Source organism: Diospyros lotus, chromosome 8, assembly GCF_014633365.1.
Source record: "Diospyros lotus cultivar Yz01 chromosome 8, ASM1463336v1, whole genome shotgun sequence".
Classification (NCBI taxonomy): domain Eukaryota; kingdom Viridiplantae; phylum Streptophyta; class Magnoliopsida; order Ericales; family Ebenaceae; genus Diospyros; species Diospyros lotus.
Window position 1 is genome coordinate 15,056,987 of NC_068345.1, and position 13,720 is coordinate 15,070,706.

The window sequence follows — 13,720 nt, forward strand, 5'->3', positions numbered from 1 at the left end:
TCTAATGCAATAGCCAACAGGAATACCAAGATGGAGCAGAGGAGGTTGATGGGGTTATGTTATAGGTGTGGTGAAAAATATAGCCAGAGGCATCAATGCAGGAGGCACCTACTCAACATGTAAATGGAGGATGAGAAAGAGGAAGAATTGGAGGATAATGAAGAGGAGGAAGAGGAAAAAAAGGGTGAGCAAGCAGAAGAAGCACTCGAAGAGGAGCAGGGCTAAGAAGGGGGAGAAATCTCCTTTCATGAACTCAAGGAAGGCCCTACGAGCAAGATCATTAAAGTAAGAGGGCAGATAGGGAAGAGGAAGCTCATGGTGCTTATTGACAGTAGAAGCACCCATAGCCTCCTAAATAAGGCAACAACCACTGAATTAAAGTGCAGAATGACTCACACTACACCCTTATCAGTAATGGTGGCCAACGGGTATAAAATGTACAGTCACTATAAGTGTGTGGACTTTAAGCGAATGATGCAGGGCTATGAATTCAGGGCTGACTTGAGGGTCCTAGAACTTGGGGACTACGATATAGTGCTTGGGGTAGACTAGATGAGAACAGTCAGCTCATTGACATTTGATTTCAACAAGCTGGAAGTGACAGTGGAGATGGAAGGAAGAAAATTAACATTGATGGACAGCTTGGAGCAGGGGGAATGTAGGTTGATTAAGGGGAGTCGATTGCAGAAGCTATTGAAAAACAAAAGGGGGCATATCACACAACTGTATTTGATCCATGTTGTGGGAAGGGAGGAATCAACACTGGAGAAGGAGGCTGAAACAGAGAAGGAAGCTAACCCTTGTCTTTTTTAAGTAAATACATTAGATAGCTTGCACTTACTACTGGAAGAGTTTAAGGACTTATTCATTGAGCCTAATACACTACCCCCCACAAGACCTTTGGACCATGTTATACCCCTTAAACCTCAAACCACACTTGTAAACCTATGAGCCTACCGTTTATTCACCTACTCAGAAGACAGAAATTGAGAAACAAATCTCTACCATGTTAACCACCTCTTTTATTCAACCCAGCCAAAGTTCCTTTGCATCACTTGTACCACTTGTAAAGAAGAAGGATGGTTCTTGGAGATTTTGTGTTGACTACCGTCAACTCAATTCTCATACCATAAAAAATAAATTCCCTATCCCACTCATTGATGACCTACTAGATGAGTTGGCCAAAGCCAAAGTATTTTCCAAACTAGACCTCAAATCCAAATATCATCAAATCCGGATGAAACCTATTGATATACCCAAAATAGCCTTTCGGACCCACCAAGGCTTGTATGAGTTTGTGGTTATGCCTTTTGGACTCACAAATGCTCCAGCCACTTTCTAGGTTCATGAACCAAATATTCACCCCATACCTTCGAAAATTCATCCTAGTCTTCTTTAATGATATCTTAATTTACAACCCAACCCTAGAACAACATATAACCCACCTTCGAACCGCATTTGAGGTCCTTAGATGCAACCAATTGTATGCCAAGCTATCAAGTGTATCTTAGCCAAGGATGAGGTGGGGTATTTGGGGAATGTAATTACAGGTGGGGTGTAAAGACTGATCCCAACAAGGTCAAAACCATGGTGGAGTGGCCTAGACCTCAATCCGTGAAAGAGTTGAGGGGGTTTCTAGGACTAGTAGGGTATTACAGAAAGTTCATCTAACATTATGGGGTTGTTAGTAAACCACTGACGGATCTTCTCAAGAAGGATGGCTTCCATTGGAACCCCCAAGCAGAGGCAGCCTTCTTGGCACTCAAGAAGGACAAGACTCAGGCTCTTGTGTTGGCACTACTGGATTTTTCTAAGTAATTTGTGGTGGAGACGGATGCCTGTGATAAAGGAATAGGAGCAGTGCTAATGCAAGAAGGAAGGTCGATAACATACCTTAGCCAAGCCTTGGCTCCTAGGCACTTGGGGTGGAGTGTGTACGACAAGGAACTACTGGCAGTGCTCAAGGCAGTAGACAAATGGAGACATTAGTTAGAGGGAAACCATTTTGTGATCAAGACCGATCACGAGAGCATGAGGTTTTTATCTCAATAGAGGCTATAGTCTTAGCTACAAAGGAAGGGGGTCTCCAAACTTATAAGGCTGGACTACACCATCCTTTACCGTAAGGGAAAGGAGAATGTAGTGGCTAATGCCTTATCCAAACAAGGAAACATGGGGAGCGAGGGAAGTTGCCATGCCATCACAACTGTGGTACCTGAATGGGTGAAGGAGTTGGTGCAGAGCTATGACTAGATAACCTGGCTGAAAGATCTTTTGCCCCAACTTGTTGCCCAACCAACTGGGAATCAAGGGTACTCTCTGTCTAATGGTTTGATCAAGTTTCAAGGGAGAATAATGGTGGGAGATGACAAGGGCTTGAAGGAGAGAATTCTAAAGTCCCTCCACTACTCACCACTAGGGGGGCACTCAGGGATACAGGTCACCCTCCACAAGGTGAGACAATTATTCTATTGGCCAAAACAACAAAAGGATGTAGTAGAATTCATGATGGCCTGTGAGACATGTCAGAGGTGTAAACACGAGCGTCTTACCTTGGTCTACTGCAGCTTCTAGAGATTCCAGAACAAGCATGGGAAGAGATTTCAATAGATTTCGTGGAGGGCCTACCCAAATTAGAAGAAAGGGCTGTGATACTAGTGGTGGTGTACTAGCTGATCAAGTTCAGGCATTTCATCAGCCTCACATCCTTTTTCAACTCAGAAGATGGCAAGGGTGTTTTTAGACTCAGTGGTAAGGCTGCATGGTATTCCTAAACCCATTGTATCGGATAGGGACAAGATCTTTACCAGCAACTTTTGGTAGGAGTTGTTTAAGAGGCTGGGAGTGGGATTACACTTATCCACCGCCTACCACGCTCAATCAAATGGACAAACCGAGAGGGTCAACCAGTGCTTGGAGGCTTGAATGTGTTTCACAAAGCCAAAGAGCTAGAACAAATAGTTGCCACTAGCTTAGTGGTGGTACAATTCATGCCACCACAGTGCAATCAAGAGAAGTCCATTTGAAGCTATGTTTGGATACAAGTCTCCTATCCTACCAACAATAGCCAGCTCTACCACGAGTCAAGCAACAGTGGAGCAGTACCTTTAGCAAAGGCAAGATATGTTAGCCACCCTCAAGAGAGAGTTGGCCACGGCACAGAACAGGATAAAGCAAGTGGCAGATAGAAGGAGTGAAAGGGCGTTCGAAGTGGGGGATAGGGTGTTCCTTAAGGTGAAGAGCTTCTTACAACCACCTTTCACTACTACACTAATGTCCAAACTCAATCCCAAGTACTTTGGGCCTTATACCATTGAGTCCAAGGTGAGGAAAGTGGCCTTTAGATTGAAGTTGTCTGCCGGAGTGAACGTGCATCCAGTGTTCCACGTGTCGTTGCTCAAAAGATCCATCGAGCAGGAGGCTCCCACCAGCCAGCAATTGCCAGCCATGGAGGATGAACTAGAAGAGAACCTAGAGCCTAGAGCTATCCTAGATAGAAGAGTGATCTATCAAGGGACCGTACCATTGACCCAAGTCCTGGTTAGGTGGTCACATCTGCAGCTCGACCACACCACTTGGGAGTACTTGCCGAAGCTGCTGAAACAATTTCCAAAAGTTACGAGCTTACTCTAAAATTCTTGAGGACAAGAATTGTTTTGAAGGGTGGGGGAGTGTCATGACCCGAGGGTCCATTTGTGATTTCTTTTAAAATTTCAAACGTAGGTGGGAGCCAACCGAATTGTTAGCATTACCGTTATACCCTCAGCAAGTTGTAACCGCAAGGTTAAGCCTATAAAAGGCTGAGTCATGAGGATGAGAATTCATTGATGAATGAGAATTGAATTCTTTCCCTCTCAAATTCTCTCTCTCCTTCCCTCCAAATTCTCTCTCTCTGCTCTTTCTTCTCCCTTTCTCTTTTCTTTCTTCTTAACGTCAACAAGCTCAAGTCTCACTCTCGAGACTTGACAATCTAGTTCCATGTGATAAGAAAAGTCTTTTATATTATCCTAAAGTATTTTAGTTTTACTAGGAATTGTAGCAGATTATGTAATAAAACTAATGTGATATTATATTAACATAAAAACAACATATCAAGACTTAATCCTGGTAGGATCGTGTCAGGTCCTCAGATCTGACAAGATCAAATCTCTGCTAATTGAGAGAATTAGAGCAGAACTTAGGGAGAAATGTGAGGGAGATTTGGAGAAAGAGAGGAAAAAAAAAGTAAGTGAGAGAGAGAAAGCAAGATCGAGAGAGAGAAACAGAGAATTTTCTCAAAAAATGCTAAGATAATCTTTCATTCAGCTGGATTAGGTTTTTATACTAATCCAGGCAGTTTAGTTTGGCGCCAATAAGGCTGCAGATACAAAGTACGACTTTGAACAGCCTGTTACTGTACAACTGCTGTAACTACCATGCCCAAAATACCAAGAAACCCTTATACAAACATTATTAGGTTCCTGACAGATCGGTTACATGGAGTTAGCTCATCAATCATCTCTATCTATGACCAGATCATTTGTAAGGCCAGTATAACACATACCATACCTAAAAGTTCTCCAACAAGTTTTTCTTGATCTTTCTCCACCTCTTTTGCTCAAAACTTCTTAGAAGTCTTATCTTACTAAAAACCTATAAAAATGAATTACTCATATAATTCAAAACTGCAGTTTTCAGAATGAATAAAAGTGGATATTTGGAAGTGCTTGAGCTTGATCTCTCTTCCCTCCCCTCTTCTTCCTGTTATAGTTTCTCGCATTATTTCCCATATCTTTTCTGGGATTCTTCTTGTCGCGCTCCATCCCCTTTGTTTTCTCTCCTCTTGTTCTCCTCATCACCTCCTCTCATTGTTTCTCTTTTATTTCTTCCTCTTCTTTTTTGGAACTTCTTCTCTTTTTCTTTCCAGATTAAATATTTATTTTTATCCTTCCAGATTCCTGTTCTTTCTTCTTCCCCTCTTCTTATAATCTTCTCTTATTATTCTGCTGCTACTACTGCATATGCTTCTTGCTCCTGCTTCAGATCTACCCTTTATTTTGCTGGATCCTTTCTTCTTCTCCTCTATTTTGCTGCATATGCTCCTTCCTCTCTTCTTTTAAACTTCTCTTATTATTCTGCTGCTACTACTCCATATGCTTCTTCCTCCTACTTCAGATCTAGCCTTTATTTTGCTGGATCTTTTCTTCTTCTCCTACTCTTACTTCTTCTAATATTTATTTCTGTAGCGCTTGCTGCTGCTACTTCTTTTCCTATAGCTACTTTGTCTTTAGGGCTGTGTCTTTCAAGATACATCAGCAACATCATAAGATCATTAATATTCATACTGGAAACAGTTATAGAGATAGCATTCCTGCATGCAGCTGACTGGCATGGAGTCACAACCGTCCAGAATTTTTGGGTTTTTGTAACTTCTGAAATCCTGGGAAAATTTGTAACTTATCGAACTATGAGGGAAAAAGTGTGATAAGAAAACATTTAGGGGACCCATACACTATTTACCGCTCGCTGTATACCGGACCTGCAGGGATAACCTTGTGACGTTCAAGCTAGGTCATGGAAGCGGCGTCTGACAAGGCGTCAATCACGGCAACCACACTGAAAATTCAGTGTCACTAACTCCCAAAGCCCGCAGCAGCAGAAGCCGGATCAAAATGCTCCAGTTGCTAGGGTTCCAAATTGTTTTAACTCCAAGTAAACTAATTCCCCTTCCCATCCCACAGACAAACAGTAAAAACTATAACCAAATTACCAAATTCCAGCAGAAATAGAGAATGAATTAGAGAAGCACCGAGAAAACCCTAGGTTTTGGTTCACCCTAGATCACGGGTAACGACAAATGGAAACAAGAAGAAGGGTGAAGTGCGTGTGTGTGCGCGCGCGCGCATGTGTGAGAGAGAGAGAGAGAGAGAGTACCTGAGGTGCTTGAATGGAGGATACGAGGTCTCGAATGAAATGAGAAGAAGGCGTCGACCGTGGATTTCGCATCTTGCCGCCTTCTCGTCGTCGGTACTGTAAGATTGAGATTGTACGTAGGGAGCTCTTAATTTTGGCGCCTAAACAGAAGAAGAGCGCCTTCTACGCGTTCGATTAGTCAGCCTGTCCTATGTGCACAAATTGCATGCACACTCCAATACATATTTATATAATAAAATAGGACGATTTTTTAAAATATCTCATATACATTTTGACCATATACTTGAGAAGAATTTTGAATGTTGATCAACTATTGAGATTAAATATCAACATATTTTTCCCTCCTAAAACCATCATATCCTTTCTCACTACCTCTCTCTCTCTCCTTCCATCTCTCATAGACTCACCCACCCGCCCACTTCCTCATTGATTGTCTCTCTACCCCATCCATGCCATCACCCCCTCCCAACACACATACATATATACACACACGTATGCATATATATGTATACACACAGTCAAATACACATATACACGCACACATACCTACCCACCCACAATGGTCGATCGTCTCTCTCTCTCTTTCTCTCTATATATAGATCTATACAGAGAGCAAGCAGTGCGCGAGGGAGTTGAAGGTCAAATAGTGGGCATTGGGGCTGATTGGAGCAGTGATGGAACTTGAAGCAACAAGTGGACAAAAGTAGGCTCACGGTGGAGAGCTGATACAGCGGCTGGGTGTGGCGATCGGAGGTGCAGTCGATAGCGATTGAATGTGGCGACGTTTGGCGGCCAGTAATAGGGTTGAACGATGATGGCGATAGATATGTGCAGGTAAAGACGTGGGAGTTAGCCCGCAGTGACGAAAGACTAATGGCGGGAGTGGCGCACCAATCGAGGATGATTGGCGAGGAAGGCATTCATCGCAATAGCAACCGACGTAAGCCAGGCCAGATGGTGGGCGATGCTGTGCACGAGCGGTGGTTGTGCGTTGCAAGAAAAAAAAGCGGGAGGAAAAAGATAAAGGGAAAAAGAAGAAAAAATAAATAAATATTAAAAAATAGGAAAAATGGAGAAAAATGTCAAAAAAATTGAGAAAAATTTTAAAAATCAATTTGGGTCTCGAGCAACGTGCTAAAGGCTTGAAAATAGGGGACCCTTAGAGCTCCCGGTGGCGGTTGGGACTCTAAAATTTCTTAAAATTTTTTATTTTTTATTTTTTTAAATTAATATATAATTTTTAAAATTTTAAATATAAATACTTAATTTTATTTGAAATTTTTTAAATAAAAAACAACAAAGTGTAATTTTTTTATACCAACGTTAGGGATACTTTTTAAATTTTTGTAAATTTTAATTTTTAAAGCATTTAATAATTAGTTTTTTAATATTATAAATATCAATAGTGTAAGTCTTTGAAATATCATGTAAGTTTTAATATTTAATTTTTTAAATTTTGTAAATAAAAAAGCACTAACCATATAAGTTTTAATGTATAAGAATTTGACATGGATGATTCAATTCTAAAATAAATAAAAAACTCTTTTTTAAATCATTAATGATCAAATGCTATTTTTAGTATAAAACTTTACTCAAAGTAGGAAGCTTAATTCAAAATTTAAGGCTATGTTCTATTTGTTTTTCAATTTTTAATTTTGAGTTTTGAATTCATTTTCACTTTTATGTTTTGAGGTCTATTTTTAGAAAATTAAAAACGTGTTCTCTTTATCATTTTGAAAAACTATTTCTCAAAACAAAAAATTAGAAAATGTATTCTTTTTGAAATTTTGAAAATAAATTTCTAATGATATTTTATTCAATAAATTTGATTATTCAGTAAATTATAAATATTTAATTTTAATATATTATTAAAAATATATATACATTTTAAAATTAATGAATTTTGTAATATTTTTTCTTATTACAATAATAAAATATGAATAAATAAATGTGTTTTGAGTTTAGAGTTTGTTTTGGATAAAAATACTCTAAACAACTTTTTGTTATTTTGAATTTTATTTATAATTTTTTTTTTTTGTTAATGATGATACTGGACCGATCACCGAGGTCTGCCTCGAAGCAAGTACCTGCAAAGGCGGGGCCTTTAATCCCCCGGGAGAACTCCGACGCTCAAGTCAGTAGAAGAAGAATATCCAAAATGGAAAATCACACCGTAGTCAGATCCCCCATACCTGTAGAAGTTGACTGCTATTTAAAGATGGCGTAGAGTATACCCTGAAGAGATAAGATAACCTCTGAATAATGGAGATAATCTCGGTTGACCAAGTCAATCTCGTTCAAAATCAAATATGGACTGAAGATCTAGATGACACTTGGCGCTTCCTGAGAGTGTCACGTGGCAGCACCGGGTTGGTATACTCCGAGGGTAGTATAGTAATTTTGCCCTTAGTGAAATATCCCCTCATCAGTTTTCAAAAATACATTTTTAAAAACAGTAAAAAGAACACGTTTTCATTATTTTAGAAAATCGAAAACTAAAAATGACTTGAAAACAGTAAAGAAAACGCAACCTAATATTTTTATGTTTAAGTGCTAAATTTTTTAGACTTCAAGAAATATGAAATTGTTAATCTATCCTATTGAGTTACTTAAATATGCAAAAATTCAAAAATAATTCATTTTTTTAATTTTTATTTTATTAATTCTATTTTTTATCTTAGTTCATTTTTCTTTTATATTTGAAGATGTCGTAAAATCATCTCTAACAAATTTTCGCAAATAAAAATTTATTGAAAATAGATATGACTCTATCCTCATCTTCTAATAAGCAAAATTCATGTCATTAAAGAATGATGGTATAGAGGGTGAAGCTCTTTCGGCTATGGCTTGGTTATAGAATGAGGTCATCTAGATCTCTTCTAAGTTGAGGTATAAACTAAGAGTTCAACTATTTTAGAAGGCTGCTTTGATACCAATTGTAGGTCCCTTAGGATATGACCATTCAAGAAGGGGGTGAATTGAGTGTTAAATTTGTTAGCAATTTACTTAATTAAAATTCTTGTTATTTAATTTTAAACAAATCAAGCTTTTGTAACTATGTACATTGAAAACACTTTTTTTTGTTAATCATCAAAACTTAATTAATATGAGCAAGATAGTTCAACATTCTCCCCCTTTTCGACGATGACGAAAAAAAACATGACTTTTGATATGATTAAAAATATTTTGAACTCCCCTTAATTTTATACTAGAAGCTCCATTTCAAAAATACTAATTGCATAAGTAAAAGTGTTTTGGATATAACTTAATAGATAAAATATTTTTTAAAAGTTTTAAAGACCAAACTTGATTATCATACCTGATTGCCTAGCTCTAATACATACAATTTCCTCACATACAAAATCTCTCATTATCTTGTACATAAAAAATTTCTCATACATTATTCTCCCCATAAACAAAATATATTACAACTCTCTTGAATAAGATCTCTCTCTCTCTCTCTCATCTCATAAAATCCCATTCTTGTCCCCATTTTTGTCATAATCAAAAGAGACTTTATTAGCAAATAGAATAAAGACATAAAAAATATAATTCATGAGAGAAAGTGACCAAGCATAATCCATAAAAACATAAGCATGATGGATGATGAATAGAATGTACTGAATATTTAAAAGTAACATTAAGCACTAGAAACAATATGTCATAACCGTTATGAAAAAATTACTGCATGAGATGAAATGTGAAAGGATTTTGAAATTATGATGCAGTAAAAGCTATTTGAAAATAGGAATTTTCAACCAAAAAAAAAATGTGACAAACAATAATTTATACAGATGTATCGTATAAGAATTTTTGTAAAAATATTTTGGATTACGAACATAAAGCACCAAAGGTCAAAATTGTTCTCTTATAAATATTTGAGTAATGACTATATTTTTTTAAATTAGGAGCCAATTACTCAACTAAAGGATATTTGAAATTTTGTTAACAAAAGAATACTCAATTGAAAATATTCCTTACTTGATTGTTTTTAGAAAATAAAGAGTTTCTACAATTTACTCTAGTAGAAGAATCTTAATAGTCGATTGAAAACAATTTACCTAAAACACATTGTCAACTGTTTTGAAAACCATACAAGGCTATATCTTTTGGTTACAAGTATTGCCTTATTTCTTATAATATTTTCATTTTCATCTAATTTATTCTTGAATACACATTTGGTTCTTATTATGGATTTTTCTTTAGGTTTAGGAACTAATTTGCAAACTTCATTTCTTTTAAATTGATCTAATTCTTCTTGCATAACCTTGATCCAAAATTCATTCTCTAAGGCTTGATCTATGCAAGTTGGTTCAACATTTGATATGAAGGCCACATTGTTACGATATTAATGTAAGGGTGCTCTAGTCTTCACACCTTGGCTTGGTTCCCTAATTTGATCCATAGAATGATGTTGTGAAAATTTATAACTCTTGGAAACATTACCTAAATCATCCTAATCTAAAGGTTTCTTTTGAGGTTGTTTTAACTTCTTAATCTCTTTAGATGAATCTATTAACATCTCATCTTCATCTTTATTATTTCTCTTAGCCTTAATATTCATTGAAAATAGATATAACTCCATTATCATCTTCCAATAGGAAAAATTCGTGCCATCAAAGAATGAGGGTCTAAAGGGTCATGGTCATTCAGCTATGGTTTGGTTATAAAATGATGCCATCTAGATCTCTTATAAGTTGAAGGTTAAGATTAAGGGTTTAACTATTTTAAAAGTCGGCTCTGATACTAATTGTAGATCCCTTAGGGAATGGTCTCTCAAGAAGGGGGTGAATTGAGTGACTAATTTTTTTTCTAATTTTAATGAATATTATTGATTAATGATTTGACTAAAGAATATATGTTTGTATAGTGTTTGAGATTAATGATAAAAACAAGCCACAATGTATAGCAAGAATAAATAAATTGAGGCACGAGACAATATATAGTGATTCGGTATCTTCACACACACTTACTCCACTCTCCCAAGGTATTAACCACCATTGAGTTTCTACTAATCTCACCAAGGTTTTATCCCTATCTCACATTGGAAATTAGATGTACTTAGATTTCAATGGCTCCAGATAACCACTAAAGTTTCCACATTAGCTCACATTGAAAATTAGACACACCCGTAGATTTTCTATGGTTCTAGGTAACCGCCAAGATTTCCTCCCTACCTCACCTTGAAGACTAAATACACACCTAGATTTTTAATGGCTCTAGAAAACCAATACAATCCACAATAAAAGTTTATATGAATATAAACTTTGTCCACACTTGAACACAAATAAATCAACTATTAAGAACAAATATACAAGTTAATGAAATATTAATAAATAAATCAATAACCTCTATTCGGATGGAGAAGATTTGATTCGGCTTCGTGATTTTTTTTTCTCGACTTGCCTTGCTATTTTTTGATGGATGTGCAATGTAGCTTCAAGAGCCTCTAATTGCTTGAAATTTTGTTTGAGAACGTTTGAGAATTTTCAAGTGTTTTAAATATGCAATATGTGCAATGGATGATCTTTAAAATGAGCTTGGGGGCATTTATAGGCATTTGCTGAAAAACACTATAGTTTACTGTAACCAACTGCCAAATTCACTGTAACCAACGGTCAAATTTACTGTAGCAACGGTAATATTATTATAATGATAGTAAAATCACTGTAGCAATGGTAAATTACTGTAGCATTTTGAAAATATATTTTTATATAAAATTTTTATGCAGCCAAATAATTTTAATGAAAAATAATATTTTCTTAAATACATATACAAAGAAAAAACATTTATAAATTAATCAAAAATAATTTAGAACTACAATTTGTATATTTATTCATAATATCAGTTTTATTAATTATCAAAACTTAATTTGAACTTGTATAGAACAAGTTAACTCAACACCATGCCCTTCCAATTTGATGCCGCGTGTACAACACTAACTTTGACAAGGGTGATGGTGAGAGTCAACTAGTAGCTTCAGGCTATCGATTGGCTGAAAGGAACAGTTGACTTTGTTGTTATTTCTAGAAGAAACTGTTATCCAATTTACTAAAAATTAGCGAACCAAAAACTGACTCATTAGCTTTTAATGAATCATCGTTATTAACATTTAATGACACATCTAAAACCATCATTTAACACCTCACCCCATCATAGGAATATCTCTATGTTCCAGTGATGATATGAAAGATCTTGGGAAGCGCATAGTAGCGGTCTAAGACAATATAAAAGGCAGTAGAGTTTAAGTTTAAGTGAGCCTATTATAGTTGATGATTATCTTGTACTATAATTCTTCTATCACTCAACGTTCTGACTTAGCGATAGTTATGGTGTGATAAACTTACAAACTCAGTAACAATGTGTCAAATCTTATTAGCGTGACTAGATCACACCTCATGAAACACTTTCGTGATTAATCATACTGCATTACCTAAGGACTTTCTCGTCATAATAACAGTAGACCACAAAAAATGTTCACCTCATTAGTGACAACAAATGTGACAAATCTCATCCTTAAACACTTGTTTACATGTACGAGTAATATAGAACCACATAGATAAACGTCACCACCTTGCAATTGGATGTTTTGATGCATTAGCAAATCTCTCACACTAATACACAAGACAACTATATTAGGTCAAGTTTAAGGACCAATACACAATCACAACTTGATGATAAGATTATTATCCACAATGCCATGTGATCAGTCATCAATATCACATTCAATGCATTGTTCTCCTATAGCCACCCATGAGTTTACTAGAGACATCCTCATGTCATATGGAATGTGACTTACCATCCCTAACCATTAGTTTCTCATACTAATCAAGGTGGTAATATTGTGTCGGTCCATAATTGACTAATCAGAGTCCCTATCAGATTAATCTAAACACCAAGAATTTAAGAAATCTTGTTACTTGAGAATCTCGTCACATATTCTTAACATCTTAAGAATAAGACTCTCACACAGAAAATCTAGGGACTCGTTCATATAACGAAGTGGAGAGTTTAATGAATGATGATAAACTTGCATTTTATTAATTCATATACAAATATACATCACATGTATTAATTATATATGCTAGACATCATCTAAATCTAAAATTAAGGCACATCACTAACAACAACTTACATTTATTATGAATTTGATTATTTAATTAGCATAAGTTGTAACGTAGCCCCCCAATTTGTGTATTTTGAAGTATGGGTTTGGATGGTAATATCATTACCGATATGACTTGATGAAAAAATAAAGGGGAACAATATTTGTAAATGTGTCATTAGTGTTTCACTCCAATCCAAATGGTGTAGATTCAATTTAGAAATGATAAATGACAGTTGAAACATTGTTTTATCATAAGGGCGTGGGTAATTTTATGCACGAAAAATGTTTTTGGAAAGTTACTAAATGGTCCATCATTTATGTTTTACGTATTCAACATGTTAGGGAATTGAAAACTCTCAAAGGGAAAGGAGAAGACGATGGAGTAGAAGATAATTTTAATTATGTTTTATTTATTCCTCATGTTTTTATTTATTTTTCACTACACCATTCAATGTATCTTAAGTTATTTGAAAAGATAAGTAGGGTGTGATAAATTTATGTTTATCATCTCAACTGGATGTTTTCTTTTCCATTTTTACATCTCGATTTTTCTTGCAAATAATAAAACAGTTATATCTTAATTCATATCTCTCCACTCTTATACGAATGAATCTATAAAGCTCTTGTTAAATACCTTATTTTTAAGTTGTTATGAATATTGTGATAAGATTCTTTAGTAGATTTCTCAAAGTATTCATA

The 13,720-nt window shown here is 35.9% G+C and overlaps 1 protein-coding gene across 3 annotated transcripts in view; it reads right to left on the reverse strand.

Annotated features, from left to right (window-relative positions):
• The window catches only part of LOC127808903 (uncharacterized), a 45,157-nt gene extending 39,020 nt beyond the window's left edge, over positions 1–6,137 (reverse strand). For 2 of the 3 annotated variants that reach the window (XM_052347612.1, XM_052347613.1), the window contains exon 1: positions 5,914–6,137. In XM_052347612.1, the coding sequence (XP_052203572.1) occupies positions 5,914–5,985 (72 nt within the window). In that variant the 5' untranslated portion in view covers positions 5,986–6,137. The remainder of the gene's footprint in view (positions 1–5,913) is intronic. The other variant, XM_052347611.1, reaches the window with a different exon arrangement.
• Positions 6,138–13,720: the final 7,583 nt, after the last annotated feature.